Source organism: Sus scrofa, chromosome 8, assembly GCF_000003025.6.
Source record: "Sus scrofa isolate TJ Tabasco breed Duroc chromosome 8, Sscrofa11.1, whole genome shotgun sequence".
NCBI lineage: Eukaryota > Metazoa > Chordata > Mammalia > Artiodactyla > Suidae > Sus > Sus scrofa.
Window position 1 is genome coordinate 132,741,052 of NC_010450.4, and position 18,998 is coordinate 132,760,049.

The 18,998-nt window shown below is 44.2% G+C and overlaps 1 protein-coding gene across 13 annotated transcripts in view; it reads left to right on the forward strand.

Moving 5' to 3' along the window:
* MAPK10 (mitogen-activated protein kinase 10) overlaps positions 1–10,524 on the forward strand; it is a 305,758-nt gene extending 295,234 nt beyond the window's left edge. For 4 of the 13 annotated variants that reach the window (XM_021100774.1, XM_013979062.2, XM_021100771.1 and 1 more), the window contains one exon: positions 5,579–10,524. In XM_021100774.1, the coding sequence (XP_020956433.1) occupies positions 5,579–5,721 (143 nt within the window). In that variant the 3' untranslated portion in view covers positions 5,722–10,524. Of the gene's footprint in view, positions 1–5,573 lie in introns of all 13 variants that reach the window. The other 9 variants (XM_021100770.1, XM_003129341.6, XM_021100773.1 and 6 more) reach the window with 4 other exon arrangements.

An 18,998-nucleotide genomic window follows, 5' to 3' on the forward strand; every position in this document is an offset into this window, starting at 1 on the left:
AGCATCAGAACGGGTAGAGAGTTTTGGAATGTCTAAATGGAAGATAAGGCTCTTTGGGTGATTAAATATAGAGCCCCTCCCTCTCCATATTCTGCAGTCAAGGAGGCGTATGTTGGGGTTCCCCCGTGGCTAAGCCGGTTAAGGATCCAGTGTCATCACTGCTGTGACTCTGGTAACAGCTGCGGTGCAGATTCGATCCCTGGCCCAGGAACTTCTACATGCCATGGGTGTGGCCAAAGAAAGGAAGCATATGTTACAGTGCAATAGAAAAAGTCATACAGAAGCAAAGGTTTTTTTTTTTTTTATGTTATAGTGGGGGATTTCTTAATGTTTAGCATCTCTCTCTTTTTTTTTTTTTTTAAAAAAGGACTGATTATAGCATTTAATAATTTCTGTGGTGTAAATATTCTCACTGTGACCAATTTCAAGCTACTGACCTGACATCAATGAAGGCAGAGTTGGGATGAAATGCTAGTAGTTAACTCAGAAGCCACGAAAAGCCACTTGACCACACTGCCAGACAGTACGCATTTCGCTCCCACCATAGCTCTATGTAGAGAAGCCTTCCTGTACAACAAGGGACTGAAGTAGGGACTTTATAGGGGAAGCATTGAAAGAGGGGACCTCTTTTCAATAAATGTGTGTTGTTTGCAAAAAAAAAAAAAAAAGTCAGAAACAATAATCTATGGAACCCTGGAAACACAGTTTAGATTCTGAACTTGGGATAGCTGAATACCCACCATAATTTGCATTGAGCATTGACAAAACAAATGGCAGGGTCATTCTGACATGGGAGATGGGCCTCATAGAAAGAAGGGCAGCAGGTGATGAAAGGAGAAGAAAGACAACTACAATAAAGTGATTTCCCTTAGAGCCCAAAGGCTTTTCCCAGTTTCAGCAGTTTCATAGCAGGGAGAGATATGCTTTCCTTTCACCCAACCGCTTTGGGAGAGTACACACAAAAGTGACTCCAAACTTTGTTAAACTGAGTACTTTTCTGCCGTCAAGAATTGAAATTGAAGGAGATAGGAGAAACAGAGAAAGATAATGAAAGAAGTAGAAAAAGCAAGGGAAACATAGACATGAAATAATCATCTGACAAAACTCTGCGTATGCCCTGACACTGAGAATGATTCCAAAATGTGTTGAAAATATGCTGATTATAAAATAGGTGCTTGAGTTCTCACTGTGGCACAGTGGGTTAAGAACCCTACTTCAGGGGCTTGAGTCACTGCTGAGACACATGTTCGATTCCCGGCTGAGCCCAGTGAGTTAAAGGATTCAGTGTTGCCAAAGCTGCAGCTCAGGTTCGATCCCTGGCCTGGGAACGTCCATAGGCTGCAGGGGCGGCCATTAAATAAAAAAGGAAGGAAGGAAGTAAATAAATAAATAAATTGGGGCAGGAGGAATGCAGTGTATTTCATAAGCATAACCTCCAGTGCGATCTCCTGTATTTGAAGAGTTTATTAAAAGCTTCTCTGAAAAAAAATTTTAAAAATGTTTTAAAAAAAAGGAATTCCCATCGTGGCTCAGCGGTAATGAGCCTGACTTGGGTTCAATCCTTGACCTTGCTCAGTGGGTTAAGGATCTGGTGTTGCTGTGAGCTGTAAGTGTAGGTCGAAGACCTGGCTCGGCTCTGGTGTTGCTGTGGCTGTTGCATAGGCAGGCAGCTACAGCTCCAATTTGACCCATGGCCTGGGAACTTCTGTATGCCCTAGGTGCAGACCTAAAAAGACAAAAAAAAAAAAAAAAAAAAAAAAAAAAAAAGGGCTTCTCTGGCTTTTGCTGCCTTCATCCAGAATTATTTATAGATGTGAAACAGTTGGCATTTTACTAGAGAAATTTCCTTAATAGTTTTTCTGTCATTTCTCTAGCTGCCATTGTTGAGGGTTTATTTATAAACATAGTTCTTATGAGGGAGCCTAATTTCCAAACTTACAATGTTGTATTGGTTTCAGGGGTACAGCAAAGTGAATCAATCGTACATGTAAATACACCCATGCTTTTTTCCCATATAGGTTATTACGCACTGTTGAGTAGATTTTCTTGTGCTACGCAGTAGGTTCTTGTTAATCATCTGTTTTATACAGTAGCACGTCTGTGTTGTTCAGCTACGTCTTATCTCCCCTTGTTTGAATCCGTACTCAGCTTTATTACAACAATTAGAACATGTTCCCATAATCAGTTCCAACCAGGAAAGGAGAAAAAGCCTATTTCAGGAGAATACCGGGACTATTTTAAGATAGTTTTTTGTCTGCATTATGCCAAAACTTTATTTTAAAACTTTCAATCTGGTTATTTTGTCGTAATTTAAATAAAACACAAGAGCAAAACTTCCCTGCTGACACAGATGTTTAATTATAATCCTCAGATGTGTATGTCACCGTTTGATCTATTAAGTGTCCTATTCATTAAAGCAGATGCAAAGAAACCACAATGAGATACCATTGCCCATACATTAGGATGTCTGCCTTCAAAAAGACAGATAACAAGAAGTGATGGAGAGGAGAGCGGGGAATTGGAGCATGCATGCCCTGCTGGTAGGAATGTAACTGCTGCAGCCACTCTGAAACACAGTTTGGCAGCTCCTCGAGTATTAAACGTAGTTATTCTATGACCCAGCCGTTCTACTCTGAGCTATTTACCCAGGAGAAATAAAAACTTGTACATGAATGTTCATGACACCATTATTCACAATAGCCGAAAAGGAGAAACAACCTAAACGCCCATCAGAAGACCAGAAACTAATAAATAAAGAAACGAAAGTGATGTATTCATGCAGGGGAGTATCATTCAGGCATAAAAGGAACGACGTATTGCTGCACACGACCCCTGAGCACATGATGCCAGGTGAAAGGAAGATGACATATGCTGTGATTCCGTTTGTCTAATGTGTCCGCCAGAGGCTATTGTGTGGACACAGAAAGCAGGTTAGTCATTGCCTAGGGCTAGGTGGGAAAAGATGGAGCATAGCATTTCCTTTTGGGGTGATGAAAACATTACAAAATTCGTTGTCGTGATGCTTGTACAACTTTGTGACTATCCTAAAAAACAGTGGCTTGTGGGGAGTTCCCGTCGTGGCGCAGTGGTTGACGAATCCGACTAGGAACCATGAGGTTGCAGGTTCGATCCCTGGCCTTGCTCAGTGGGTTAACGATCCGGCCTTGCCGTGAGCTGTGGTGTAGGTTGCAGACGCGGCTCGGATCCCGCGTGGCTGTGACTCTGGCGCAGGCCGGTGGCTATGCCTCCGATTCGACCCCTAGGCTGGGAACCTCCATATGCCTCGGGAGCGGCCCAAAGAAATAGCAAAAAGACAAAAAAAACAAAAACAAAAACAAACAAACAAAAAAAAAACAAAACAGTGACTTGTGCAAATTACATTTATGAATTATATCCCAATGAAGCCATTGCTCAAAGGCATATGGGCAACATTTTATATTTCAAGTCAAACCAAAGTCTAAACCCTAGTAGCATGATTTGAAAGCCATCTGTAGAATAGGCGTAATTGTCCAGGAGATAAATGGATAGTAGTTTCATTCTGTTTGCAAACCATTAGTCGAGCCTTCGTTAGAATCCTGTTCTAGTTTTCTTCTCTGCCCTTGAATAATGATTTAGAAAAATTAAAGATGATTCTGAGAATCACAGTGATGCTCCATCACTAGAGATCAAAGCTGATGGGAGAACATGAGGATGCTGGCAGAATTTAATCTAGAGTTGAGGGGTAAAAGAGAGCTGGGCATTTGGGCTGTATAACCAAGGGTTGTCTGGCAGCGCATGAAATCTGCTTGCATACGTCATGAGAGGAAGTGAACTAGGTCTGTGCCGTCTCTGTAAAGGACAGAATTCAAGTTGGAATAAATTGAAGCCAGATAACTTTATATCTTGTTCAAAGAAGGAGAGCAAAATTATTTACAGGAAGATGTTAACAAGACAGATCTAAAAAATCTATAGACATTTAAGAGTAGGAGGTACTGATATGTTTAAGTAACATGAAAAATGCCTAAGGCTCTGGAACGTGAAAATATCATGGTAAACATTAAATAATCACAGAGAAACTTCCCAGCAAAAAGGCAAGAAAGAAAATATTCCAAGGGTTTAATAGTTCTTATTATTGATATAAGGATCAGGGCATACTGTTATCTTTTATCAATATTATCTTAAATCAGTGTTATTTTATATTTTTCTCATGATTTATATAAAATAGTTATAATCAACAAACAAAAACTTTGCAAGTGTATATGGTATGTATGATCTGTCTTAGTTGAGGTGTGTGGATCCTCTGCAGATACGGTCACATTTTAATCACATTTTTCCCCACAGGCAAGAAATGTCTCGCCCAGGAAGAAGGAGATTGTGTTAACTTCTCCACTTCATTAGATTTTTTCTGATTAGTTAGATCTACGTGATGATACTGCTCTAACTTACAGTTTTCACCAAGTATATTTTGCACACCGTAGTTACTCAAGTTATGATTTAGTGAGAATTCTTTATCTCCTATTCTACTAGACATTTTCATAGCAAGCTATTTCACAAAACATGCATTTCACCACTCACATTGCTTGAGTATAAACCATCGACAAAGAGACGAATCACAGGGACCGTTTCCAGGATGCTCTGGCGGTTCCGTTTTATGGTGCTGCTGACTCATCTTTCCTTTGTGGTCCTCAAAGCTGCTGCAGTTCTGCACGTCTTTACTGAGTGATTATCATGAGCAAGTTTCTTCTCAGAGGTTCAAAATCTTTATGGCTCCACATAGCAGATACACTTTTTTTTAAAATTTTTCATGTTAATCTAAATGAATAATTCAGAGTTCTTATTTGGAGAGTCCCAGGTAAGCAAGCCTGCTGGAAAGTAGACACAGTTGTGCTCTGGCTCTTATTCCTTTTTTGGTCTATGGTAACTTTCAGCCACAGTCCAACGTGGCTTTTTGATATGGATTTTAAGTTCGATGTCAAATAATGAGTATGTAATAATATTTACTTAATATACCTTCCTGTCTCTAGAGCTGTGGCCTCCAAGTAATTCCGATTTCTGCCTTCACCTCAGCCCATATTTCTGGGATAGGAGCCTTACATGTGTTTGTTTCCAAAGCTCCCTGAGTTAAAAGCATCCAGGTTCAGACAATGCTTTAAAGGGTCCTGCTCCTTTGCCTTCTCCATTGAAGAGTGGTCTTCAGTCTTTGACTCCGCAGTCTCTGCGGAGTTCTTAAAAAATGCATGTGCCTTGGCTCCACCCAAGGCCAATTGCATTATAGCAATGCATATGCAAGTGGTGACTGGGGGCTTTAGTGTGTTTGGGGAGGGGTTATTTTTTATTTTCTTTCCAGAGCATTACGAGTGACGTGAGATTGGACACTTCCCATTTAGCCTGTGAATAACTTGTGCCCTGAAATGCTGCCTTGTTATCTGAATTTTCACCACCTAGTATAGCGCTCTGTATTAGTTGGTCCATGAAGGCTGGTCAGATGAGTGAGGGAGCAGACATCCCCTGCCGCACTTGCCCAGCCTGCCTCCTGAGTGACATCCAGCTGAGTCTAGTTCCAGATTGAGTCATGTTGGTCTTCATTTTCTTAGCGCAGGTGCAGCAGTGAACAGCAGTGAGAGTCTCCCTCCTTCCTCTTCTGTCAACGACATCTCCTCCATGTCCACCGACCAGACCCTGGCATCCGACACTGACAGCAGCCTGGAAGCCTCGGCGGGACCCCTGGGTTGTTGCAGGTGACTAGCCGCCTGCCTGCGAAACCCAGCGTTCTTCAGGAGATGACGTGGTGGAACACACACACACACACAGACACACACACACACACATGCACATGCACACGCACATGCACACACACACGCACACGCACACACACACACGCAGACACGCCACGACAAGAAAATGGCCAGGGAGAGAATCCAAGCCTAAAAATTGAAACGAATCTTTCAGCCTGCTTCTTCTCCAGAGTTCTGTGTTGCAGCTAAGCCAAACGTCTATTTAACTTCTAGTTGCTCTTTGCTTTGGTCTTCTTCCAATGATGCTTTTACTACAGAAGGCAAATCCAACACAATTAGAGAAGCCTTTTCCATAAAGTGTAATTTTGATGGCTGCAGAACCAGCGACCCGTAACTGCCCTTTCAAATGGCATGACAAGGTTTGCAGTGGCCTCATCCAGCATGTGTGTGTCTCTATCTTGCATCTACCTGCTCCTCTTGGCCTAGTCAGATGGATGTAGATACAGATCCGCATGTGTCTGTATTCACACAGCACCACTCACTTAGAGATGCTACTGTCAGCGTCCTCAGGGCTCTACCAAGACGTCAGGCACTGGGGTACCACACGGTCCATTTCATGTGATCTATTACTCTGACATAAGCCCATCTGTAATATATTGCCAGTATATAAGCTATTTAGTTTGTTAATTGATTAAGCTGTATGTCTTATAAGAAATCATGTAAAGGGGGGGTTACGGGGGGAGTGAGCTCTCTTGGACCCTTGAAGATGTAGCTTCCAAATTTGAACTGATTAAATGGCACCTGTATACCAATTCGTAGAAAGAACATATGTGATGCTTATGTACAGTGTGGGGTGGGAGGGGTTACAGTTTCCAGGCACTAGATGGCTTGGCCTTTGGGAGGAAGGTAGGGATAAAAGCTGAGGGTCTTTTCTCTGATAGCGAGTGGGTAGACGAGGCTGGAGGGTAGAGTTGCCGTGTGGAGGAAGACCTACAGGAGAGTATTACTCAGAGACTGGGGGACAGTGACACTGGCACTCTGGAAAGGAGACCCCATCTGTCATTGACCAATTATGTGTCACAACCGGACAGAGAGTGACAGGCGGTGAGGCAGGGTTGTGTACATATCTGGGGTCAAGGATCCCTCCCTGAAACAGAGTGGGCTTGCCTTCCCCTGGTATCCTGAACAGAAAATGAGCCTCCCTGGGCTATTTTCAGATTGTGGGGCGAGTTTTCCGTGAGTGTGCCACTTTCCAGGTGTATACCTTGCCAGGGTTTTCTTTTGAGAGGAACTATTACTTCCCTCTGCTGGTGTTTAAACACAGTAACAATTCATTTTAAAAATACCCGAAGCCCAGGGCGAGCCTCAGGTCAGCATCTGAAAACATTGCCCCAGACATTCCTCAGGGGTTTCCCCAACTCCATAGTGTGGCTGGTGGTTCATGTTTATTTATTCATGTCCATAAATTTCAACCATCCAAGGAGGGCTGATCCTCCGAGTTTTGTACCACAACTGATGTGACAGCAACAACTCTGCCCCGGAGGTACTGCTGCTAAATACACTGCTTTAGCAATACGAGTGTCTTAAAAGCCATGACGCATTTCCGTCGGAGGTGTGCAGCATCTCCCCAGTTTAGCTCAGATTAAATGAACGTGCTCTACTGAGCACGTAAGCAGACACTGTGATGCATCCTGCGGTGTCTGCCAGGGGACACCAGGGTGACTGCTCAGCAAACATCGGGGCCGGGTCGGGGCTTCTCCTCTTCCTCAGTCTGGTGAAGCATCCAGCACAGCTCTCTGCCCTCTGGCGGTTCTGGGGCTCATCAGGGGGCTGATGTGCCCCCTGAAGAAGAAGGGGACCCCGTGGAAGGGTGGCTGAGGCGTGTGAGATGACTGGCAAATGGAACCCCCTTGAAAACCCAGCCGGTGGGAACGCCAGGGCGCTGAACACTGCCTGAAACCCAGCCGTGGGGAAGCTGTGTCTCGTCCAGCAATAGTCAGTCCCCTCCCTCGCCGCGGGATTGCTTCACACAGTAGGAGTCCTGGCCAGAGGTCCCTTGTTTCAAGTGGAGAGAAAAATCATTAGACTGTGCAGCCTGTCTCCGGGAATAGAAGTGGCCCCATGTTTCCATCTCGCTGCCATTGTTTTTGGCTATTATTGCCGACAACCTGAGTTTTAAGATGCTTCCCCATTCACACACGCCCACTTTTACTCCCCCCAGTGTTCCTCCCTTCCCCTTTTTTTTTTTTTCTTAAAGCAGCTCTCCTCTGTATTCCTGCATCTTCACTCCTTTCTCTGTGCTCTTCTCTTGCTCTTCCTGTGGCCCCTCCACTCCCAGCTCTTTAGCCACATGGGATCAAGTGCAGAGAGCAGGCAGCTATTGAGAGAGAGTGAGTCGCAAGGGAAATTTCATCAGCCATAAAATGACATCAGAAGATAGAACATCTCCAGCCAGCCTCTTAGACGTGCTTGACAGGTAGACTCTCTCACATTTGCGGAAGGGATCTTTTTTTTCCCCACTCAGATGAGACCAGGCAGGAACTAGCCAGTGCCCCTCCCCTGCTATGGCTACCTCCCCGAAACTCTCCCAGCCTGATCTCTCCTGCTGCATGGCTCTCTGGAGGCAGACCTCCCCGATGGGCAAGAAAAAAGATTGAGCAAATCCTTCACGGATTGAACTATTATGTGCAAATTGAACTAAGGGTTCGCTTCTTGACTGCTTATAGGATTGATTTTGCGAGGTTATCAAAGCAAGCTAGGTGATGGGCCAACAAAGAGAATCATCATTTCAAAAGCCCACCAAGAGCTTCACCATCCTGGGGCCTTTTTACCGTAGTGTCTGTGATTACCAGATTTGCAGAGTATAGTGTGTTTTGCACTGAGTCTTTTTTTCTTAAAAAGCAATAGCAACAACAAATGGTTTTCTCTATAGTCACCTGTTACTTCCAAGGGAATTGCCAAGTCCCCTGGACCATATATTCTTGGAAAAAAGTGAGGGTCCTGCCTGTGGTTGGGGCTCCTTTCAGAATGGGAAGTTGACAGTCCGAGAAGCCTAGCCTCCTGTCACTGCCTATGTGGCACGTCGTTTCACAGTGATCCTTAAAGAATGTTTTGTAGTATTTTGTAGGAAGGATGAATGTGTGCCCACGTGCAGGAGGAAGCAGATTGCTGGGAGAGCTTCACAAAAGCCCCGCTCCCACTGTGATATTTTTATATGTATTTGTGGGCCAATGTGTTAAAAAGAGAAGCATTGGCCTTATAATGCAATTTCTTCTTAAGGAATAAAAGCTGATAATAATCTTGCATCTTCAAGAATCCGATGACCGAGCTTTGGGGGAACGTACTTTCAGACAGACCAGGGCCTGGTCACTTCCCTCCAATTAAACGATTTAACTGAGAGCCAAGGAGCTGCATATCTGTTAATCTGTCGCCTTTGTCAGAAAAATATTTCCTAAGGATGCTGATGGCAGCTGACTGGTAAATCAGAAATAAGTCCTAACAAATGCAATAGTAGAATAGGTGAAATTACGTACATCCTTTTATGACCTGCTGAGTGGGGGGGATTAGCAAAACTCTTAAAATTTTAAATAGTCATTGCAAACTCTAAATTATGCAATATCTATTTCTATTTCATTCTCTTAACATATTATAATCTAAATCTTAAAAGCATTATGCTCTGTAAACAATGCTCTCAGCCGGCTTTGCAGAAAAATGTATCTTCTATAGCTCAGAGTAAGGAATTAAATTACCCTAGGAATCTTGGATCCCAACCACTTTGGGTCTGAAGAGGAATCCCCAGCCCACTCAGAATACCTCACATGCATTTTGAGGTCACTTTCCACAGATATCACTGAACCAAGTGTAGAAACTCCTTTCTGTAAGAACAGCAACCAAGCTACAGTGTAAATAGTTATAATGATTATTTTCCATGAGATTATAAGATTTTGTTATTTCTTTTAGCACTTGGACAGTTCTTTCACTGTCTGAAATGGCTCACTTTGACCCATTTCTTTGGTCAGCAAGCTGAAATGGAAGGCCTTTGCCTGTATATGGACTCCTGTGCATCTAACTTTTGATTATGTGGGACCAATGGCCAGTATATTCCAGTGGACACAAATCTCCCTCCCCTAGTTAGCATTAAACTGTTCACCTTGCCATGTCTGTCTTGCAACAGGACCTAACTTGCACCTGCCTGTTATTCTGCATGATTGGACTCCAAAGACTATTACAAAAGATGAGCATTGTCCCGTGTCCGTGTTTATCAAATGGACTTAAGACGCACACACATTCATTCACATCTCACCCTTGCGGTTCGAGATCAGCCCTGGAAGGCAGAACAATGCACGTCCAGTGGCTTTGCAAGGGTCTTAGTGGTGAGAACTAAAAGTCAGCCTGATGGATCAAATGCACTTCAGTGATGTTTAATGAGGATTTGAAATTATTTAAATCATTTCTGTGTTCTCTCTCTTGCTCTCTTTTGCATTTCTTTTCCCCCCTTTGTTTTGAAAATGTTGATGGAACAAGAAGGCAAATGGGGGAGAACTTTGGCTTTTCTGATCTCTTTGTGGGTGGATACTGAATCGATACGTTGTGATTTCTGTTTCTTATGAATTATTAAAACCAGAGCAAATCTGCTTCCCGCGACATAAAACCAAATCCAAACCCAGACTTTGTTGGAGTTTGCCTGTTGCCAGTGGTTGTCGTGCTGCTTGTTGCCTTGGGTTTCATGTCCTGACGGTAGCTCTGAAGCACCTCAGATTTCACTGTGTGGTCTGACTGTGAGAGGGAATAAATAAGAAATGAGGAACCACCTGCTTTCTCCCTGTGGGTAATGAGTGTGTTACATGTACGCAGCTGTGCGGAAGGCTGTGCTTTCCTTTGAGGTTGGTTTCTTCTAAAAATGACCTTCAGGAGTTCCCATCGTGGCTCAGTGGTGAACGAATCCGACTAGGAACCATGAGGTTGCGGGTTCGATCCCTAACCTTGCTCAGTGGGTTAAGGATCTGGCGTTGCCATGAGCTGTGATGTAGGTCGAAGACGTGGCTTGGATCTGGCGTTGCTGTGGCTCTGGTGTAGGCCGGTGGCTACAGCTCCGATTCGACCCCTAGCCTGGGAATCTCCACATGCCGTGGGTGAAGCCCTAGAAAAGGCAAAAAGACAAAAAAAAAAAAAGTGACCTCCAGTTCTGTCTGAGGATACTTATGGTACATCAGCAATTTGGTAAGTTTCCTTTAAGGTATAAAATCTGTGAAAAGGAAAAAAATATTTTCTGGGAGCACTAGGTGAATAAGACAGGGTTAAATATTTTACTTCAGTTAATTTATCAGAATTCCTAATCAGTTGAATTATTACTTGAGAGAGAAAGTAAAGAGTTTTTTGTTTGGTTTTTGTTTTTGTTTTTTTTTTTTGTCTACATGGTATTCAACCTTAATATCTCAAACTCCTTGGTGAGTTTTTAAAAATATGATTTTGTAAATTAAAAATATATATATATATATATGATTTTGTGGCTTGATCAGGTCACCGAACCCATGCTAATTAATCTGAAAGTGTTTGACAAAGGCAAGGAATGGCCTGTATATTTCTGTAAAGAAAACATTTAATTGAACCAGTTAACTGTTAGAAAATCTGGAAGATAAACATACCTATTCTCTGTAGTTAACACAGTTTCTTTTTATTTATAAACAAAATAGAAACAGAAAGCCTTTTGTTTCCTCTGGCATAGCTTCTAATTGTAATTTAAACCACAGATCTTTACTCTCTTAACAAGTTGAAAAGTGGCCAAGTAAAGGTCCCTGAAAACACCCACAGCATTAAGAAGGGAAGTTGCATTCCACAGGATTGCTGATGGAGAGAAACGGTCCGGAGTTGCTGGTGTGTACTAGGTACCTCGAAAGGTTACCAAATATTTGACCCAGTTTGCAGGGAAAAGGTGTCTTGGAAACTACCATTCTTGCAGCTACTTATGCAATAACCAACCTGGAAGGATGCTGTTTGCTCAGTAGTTGCACTGGTTTGTACCCAAGGTAGAGGTTTGCAACCTTGCTGACTTATCGGAACTGTGTTTTGTACTTGTCTCGTGCCCCACCCCAAGTATTTCAAAAGGCATACCTGGCAGACATTTGCAAGCTGTGAAACACACTCAAAATCCCCCTGCCTCAGAACAGTTTATATCAGGGACCACCGAGCGTGGCAAGTCATCCCCGTCCGCTCCAGACTGAATTCCATCCACTCAGCCTTTTAGATCAGTTTTAGTTACTGAAACGCGCTATAGAAATGCACAGTTCTTAAGCACAGGGAGAGTGATGACACCTACACAAATAAGAGTCAAACACCCCATTGGAATTTCCCATCCTCTCTGGGCCATCTCTTTCTTCCTTTAAAAGACATACTTGGACATTCCCATGGAGCACGGAGGGTTAGGGATCAAGCGTTGCTGCAGCTGTGGCGCAGGTTTCACCTGTGGCGTGGGTTTGATCCCTGGCCCAGGACCTTCCACATGCCACAAATGCAGCCAAAAAAGAAATGAAAAGGGGGAGTTCCCGTTGTGGCCCAGTGGTTAACGAATCTGACCAGGAACCATGAGGTTGCAGGTTCGATCCCTGGCCTTGCTCAGCGGGTTAAGGATCCCGCATTGCCGAGAGCTATGGTGTAGGTTGCAGACGTGGCTCAGATCCCGAGTGGCTATGGCTCTGGCGTAGGCTGGCCGGTGTGGCTCCAATTAGACCCCTAGCCTGAGAACATCCATATGCTACAAGAGCAGCCCAAGAAATGGCAAAAAAGACAAAAAAAAAAAAAAAAAAAAAAAAAAAAAAAAAAAAAAAAAGAGAGAGAGAGAGAGAAAGAAATAAAAAAATAAATGGTTATCCTAGAATGAAACTGAAATGCAATTTAGAGGATTCAAGTTTCACTTCCTGGAGTAGTTGGCTTCACGTCCTTGTCACTGACCTTTTGGCACTGTCCTTCCCCAATCTTGTCTGGAATCCTTCTGTTTACCCAACAGTTCATATTGTTTGCAATTCAAAAGCAGGTGCAAAATATTCAAGTTAAAAACTGTCCACACTCTGCTTAGCAAAGTATATCACTCATAGTTTGCCTTCCATCAACACTTTAATATTCACATTGTTGAAAATATTGTCTATGAACGATTGTACACAAAATCAATTTTTAGAGCCCCCAATAAATATTTTGCATGAACTAAGGGAACTCATAATATTAAAGCACTTCTTTTACAAAAGGAACACTTTCAAAAAGCATTGCTTCTACTTTAATATTAATATATTCCAAACTTGGACTTTGTGTAAATCCAGCTCTAAGAAGATTGTGTTTGTTTTTTTGTTTTGTTTCATTTTTTGCTTTTTAGGGCCACACCCACAGCATGTGGAAGTTCCCAGGTTAGGGTCCAATCAGACCTACAGCTGCCGGCCTACGCCACAGCCACAGCAACGTCAGATCCTTAACCCACTGAGCAAGGCCAAAGATCGAACCCACATCCTCATGGTTCCTAGTCGGGTTCATTAACCACTGAGCCATGAAGGGAACTCCCTAAGAAGATGGCTCTTAATTTCTAGTTTCATTTCTCAGCTATATTATTAGCTAGTACATTCATTCACTCCAAAAACATTTATCAAACATCAATCTATGTATCCTCCGTAGGAGGCAAATACAGCATGGACCTTATGTTCAAAACTTCAGAGTAAATAAATATTTTGGTTTAAAAATAAGTGGTTAAAGCAAAACATCTTTATCTCATTTACTTCCTTTTAAAATAATGTGTTCAAATTTGTGGCGTGACTTGAATGATTCCATTTTTATTATTCCCTTAAAGCGATGAAACAAGAAATCTGCTTCTTTCAATGTTATCATTTTGTCTCATTGTATGTAAGCACACTTAATGAATTCACATAAGCAAATTTTGGATATTTTCAATGACATTGTAAGAAATGAAAACATTTTTACAATTTATTTTTAAAAGGGGAGCACAGAGATGAAAAATGCCAGTAGACCTGCATTAACTCAATGAGGAGATGTGTATCTTTACTCTCTTTTTTTTTATAATTAAAAAGTTTACTGCTTTTAAACAAATGTCAGTGTCCAGATAAAGGGGGAAGTGTGAGGACATACTGTGACCTTGTGAATGACTTATGACATTTGTATTCCAGAAAAAAAATAGATAAAAATTTCAGAGGCTAAAAAAAGAGCAGTAACAAAAAATAGCATGGATGCTTTTTTCTACATTAGATAAAGTTTATTTTAATACATGTTTCCTCTGAGAGCTATTGGGCCTGGATGCTGAGCTTGAGGCTCATATTTCTGGCATCGAATTTGTTCCGTCTGTGACTGACGATTGGAGCCCTAAAATAACTTTTGTAGCGTTTAATTGCTTATTATTTGCTACTGGAAACTCCAACTCAGGACATCCCTGAATATGTGAACCTGAAATTTGACATTGAACTCGGAACGTTCACTCCTTGACTCATGTCACAAACATCGATTGATACTTTCATTTTCTGGAGGACTTTCTGTGCACACGGAGCTGTGATCGATTCAGGCAGACTTCCTGCCTTCATGTCGTCTTTATTTTAATGGGGGAGTATGGCGGTGAGAAGCACCGAGAAGACGGAGAAAGCAGGTTAAAAGAAGAAAGCATCATTAGAGGCGCCATTCAGAAGAGGTGGTCAGGGCAGGCCGCTCAGGAGAGATGATATTTGAACAGAGACCTGAATAAAGTGAGGGAACGAGCCATGTGGGGAAAGCCAGTGCAAAGGCCCTGGAGGAAGAGCTTGCACGTGTGTCTAAGGGCCGGCAGCGTCCTGTGGCTGAAGCGGAATGGACCAGAGGGGTGTGATAGTAAATGGAATTAGAGAGGTAGGCAGGGTCAGAGCATGGCAAGGTCCTGGGGTTTTATTTTTTTTTTTATTTTATTTTTATTTTTTGTAGGACTGCACCCGGGGCATATGGAGGTTCCCAGGCTGGGGGTCAAATCAGAGCTGTAGCTGCCGGCCTACACTACAGCCACAGCCATGCCAGATTCGAGCTGCATCTGTGGCCTACACCACAGCTCACCACAACACCAGATGAACCCAGGCCAGGGATCGAACCCGTGTCCTCATGGATACTAGTTGGATAACTGCTGAGCCACAACGGGAACTCCCAGGGTTTTATTTTAAATATGGGAAAATGGTGAAAGATCTGAGCTTGGAAATGGTATAATCTGATTTCTCCCTTTAAAAGGATCCCTCTGGCTGCTGAGTAGAGAGAGGAGGTTAAGAGGACAGATAAAAGTGGAAACAAAGGGTCCATGGTAGGCTGTAGCGGTCATCTGGAGCCATGATGGGGCTTGGACTAGAACGTGCTGATGCTGAGAAGGGGTTGGATTCAGGATCTGACTAAGGATATACTGGAGTTCCCTGGTGGCCTAGCAGTTAAGGATCTGGTGTTGTCACTACTGTGGTGTGGGTTCAGACCCTGGCCGGGGACCTTCCACATGCTGTAGGAGCTGACAATATATGCGCAGGCAGATAGATAGATCTATATGTATTACGAAATTTAACCACAATGTAAATAATGTTGCCGTTGACCGAGTATGATGGGTTAGGAGCGTATTTGGGAAGAAAATCATAATTATCGTTGGCAATGTCCGTTGAGGATGTTTATTAGATATTCAGGTGAGGCAGCCAGAGTATCTCTGAGGCTGCAGTTAAGGGGAAACGTTGGGCTGAAACCTAAGCCTGAGAAGATGAAGGGATTTGAGAATGGAGACAAGACAATAAATATGATGGGGAAGCACAGAGGCTCGCTTGGTCAAGGAAGGAAGAAATGACATGCGGGGATAATAATCCATGAAAATGTATTAAATCCATGGATTAGAGGTACTCGGGAGCAACCCACCATTGTCGGAGTGATGGTGCCAGAGGGAGTGGCCTGTTAGGAGAAGAGGGATGCCCAGAGGGAGAATGCTTCGGATGAGTATGTTGGTGACGGTGCAGTTATTGGTAATGACACAGCGTAAGGTCAACCGTGGGCACAGGTGGCGGGTGTCTGGTCGGGGGAGAACAGGATTGCAGAAGCGAGCAGGTCAAGGAGCTGCGTGGCCAGGTTGGCGTATGGATAGGGGTGGGAGAAAAAACACCCAGTCGATTAGGTGCTAAAATATTCTTTCATGTGTCAAGTGCTTCCAAAGGGGTTCTTAGGGAGGAGAGAGCATTGAAGGTGTGAACGTAGCAGCGAAGATCAAAGCGAGACCTGCATCCCTTCAGGCTAGTGATACTCAGGTTGCGGGAAGGAAAAAAGCCATTTCTGAGAAGGCTGCCGGAGAGCGGTGTCTTCAGGAGGGAACGATGCTTCAGAGAAGATGGGAGAAAGCTGGCAGCTTTTCCATCTCGAAGGTGGAATGGAAAGGTTGGAGGAGAGGACGAGGGGTGAGAATGTGAAGCAAATCAAAGACCGTGCTGGGCAATGTGGGGATGAGCACGGAGGGAAGGCAAGGACACAGGGGGTGAGCTACTCAGTGATGCAGTGGTTGCAGCAGCGGGATGGTGACAGAGGAGCCGTGCAATGGCCCAGCCCCGGGGGTTACTTTGGTGTGTGGTACAGAATCAATTCCAGTGAAGTGTGTTGAGAGGAGAGGCCTGGGGATGGACGTGGTGTTTTCACAAGAACGGGCAAGTTTGCAAGGGCTTCTCTCAGAGCTACGTTTGCTCAAGGCGAGTCGTGCCAATTTGACTTATTCAAACAATTGAGTATCATCCCGTTACCTGTCCTGTCTAGTTAAGAAAGCCACCGCTGGAGTTCCCGTCGTGGCGCAGTGGTTAATGAATCCGACTAGGAACCACGAAGTTGCGGGTTCGATCCCTGAGCTGTGGTGTAGGTTGCAGACGTGGCTCGGATCCTGCCTTGCTGTGGCTCTGGCGTAGGCTGGCGGCTACAGCTCCAATTGGACCCCTAGCCTGGGAACCTCCATATGCCGCAGGCATGGCTCAAGAAAAGGCAAAAAAAAAAAAAAAAAAAAGGCCACGGCTACCTTTACAGGCTGGTCTCATTGGGCTTGGCCTTGAGGGGCCACGATGGGAGCAGCTACGCACTGTTCATAAATAGTGTCATTTAACCCTGGACCCGAGCCCCAAATGGTGCGTTAAGAAACACACTTTTCATCAGCTCAACCTTCTCCTGGAAGCACTACAGTAGCTTCCGTAAATTTCGGCTGCCTGGGGAGCTGTTAGTTTTCCGAGTCACTTTGCAACAAGAGGCCCTTCAGCTGGGCAGTTCCAACACTCAGCTCATCCCCCAGTTGTGCCATTAAGAAAGTAATGAACTAGACCTTCGGGAGCCCCAGATGCAGCACTTTGCCTGTGGTTTGTGAATTCAAACCAGGCAAAATGTGTCCAGCTCTGCCTGCTTTCTTTGAATAAAAGGGTAGAAGTGGAATGCCCGCTGTGGCTCAGCGGGTTAAGGATCCAGCGCTGCCGTGAGCTGTGGCGTAGGTCCCAGATGCGGCTTGGATCCAGCGTTGCCGTGACTGTGGTTGTAGGCTGGTGGTAGCAGCTCCAGTTCGACCCCTAGCCTGGGAACTTTCACATGCGGCAGGTGCAGATGTTAAAAGAAAAAGGAAAAAAAAAAAGAAGAGTAGAAGCCACTTGAGTCCTAAGTATGTTTTCAGGTCTCGTGGGTGTGGGGGTTTTCCGTGCACAATGCCACCTCAATGGCGCAGGCCTCGTATGTCATTTTATGTCACTGAAAAGGCTCCCTAGCATCTGCATTGCAGGCAGCGTTGCACGTGCTGCTCCGCAGAGGTCTCTGCCCCCCACTGTCCCCGGGTCGGCTAACTTCCTGCTCATCCTTCAGGGCTCACGTCACAGGCCCCACTCTGAAATGCCTTCTCCAGCCTCACGTCTGTGATCTACGTTCCCAACGCATCATCACACGTGAGAATTATTGTGAGCTTGGTGTCCCAGAGCACCTGGCCAGGTGCTGGCCTGGCAAGTCGAGGCCTTGGATCAGTATTCACTGAGGCTGAGGTGAACGTAGACACGCTCACTGGCCCACATCCTTAGGCACGTTCATTGTATTTTACCCCAAATCTTTAATGCCCAACGGCGTCTTCAGAGTCCACATCGAGTGGCTGCAAGAGAGTTACAGGTTGTCCCTTAGGCATTATGCCCAGACCTTGGGTGTAATTATATTATCTCAGACCAGAAAGGTTGCTTTGGGTTGCCTCTTCCTTGCCATCTGTCTCTGGCCCCTTATCTGGGAAAAGGTAAAATTTGTGTCTGGGACAGGAACACAATTAGACCAGCTTGTGCTGCACCTGCTGGGCATTTCATTGCTGGCCAGTTTCCTAAGGCCAGACTCTCGTTATGCTCTCCAGAAGCTGGAGCACCCTTTCAACAGCAGTAATTTGAGGCCTGACAGCTACCATTTATTGAACATTTACTATATTTCAGGTCCTGTGTTGTCCCTTACTCATTTCTCAAACCTAATGAGGAAGGGACCCTATGACCATCCCTATTTTACAGAAAAGCAAATTTAGGCTTGTGAACATCCTGTAGCTTTTCTTAAGTTGGTGTAACCACTGAGTGGCAGAGCTAGGATTTGGATCCAGGTCTCTGAATCCAAAAGTTCACGCACATTCTTTTCTCTGGTGCTACTCTAAGCAGGCCACAGACCTGCAGTGTAAGAACACGGGGCCTTGTGGCCTGCTCCCAAGGAGTACTCTTGAGTACTCCCGAATTTCCAAGGGGAGACATTTATATCAGTCATTTAAACCATCCTACCTGGGAATGATCTACTTTTTTTTTTAAAGGAAGCCTCAGCTTGTCAATCAATAAAAATAAATAGGGGAGTTCTCTTGGGATGTAGCACGTTAAGGATCCTGCATTGTCACCGCAGCGGCGTGGGTGGCTGCTGTGGCGTGGGTTCTGCCACATGCCGGCACAGCCAAAAAACTAAGTAAATAGGAATGACATTGTTTCAATTCCACGTGGAGTTTTTAGTCATTTCATAATGAAGTTACACATAAAATCTGCACTTTCATTGGCCTGATGTCATGGGCATTTCTATTTTAAATGTTCTCTAAAGAAGACCCAGCCATATAGTTGGACGAGGGAAGCCAATATTATAGACTCAACACTTGGAGGCGAATCTTTTCTCCTGCGCTCATCATTTAAACTCTTTGCCTAAAGAGTTTTAAAGAAGTGTATGCAAGACACGGCAAGTGAACTCCTGATACTACCTACTTAGTTCCAATTTATTCTTATGCCAACTTGCAGTTGACTGTTTCCTAGG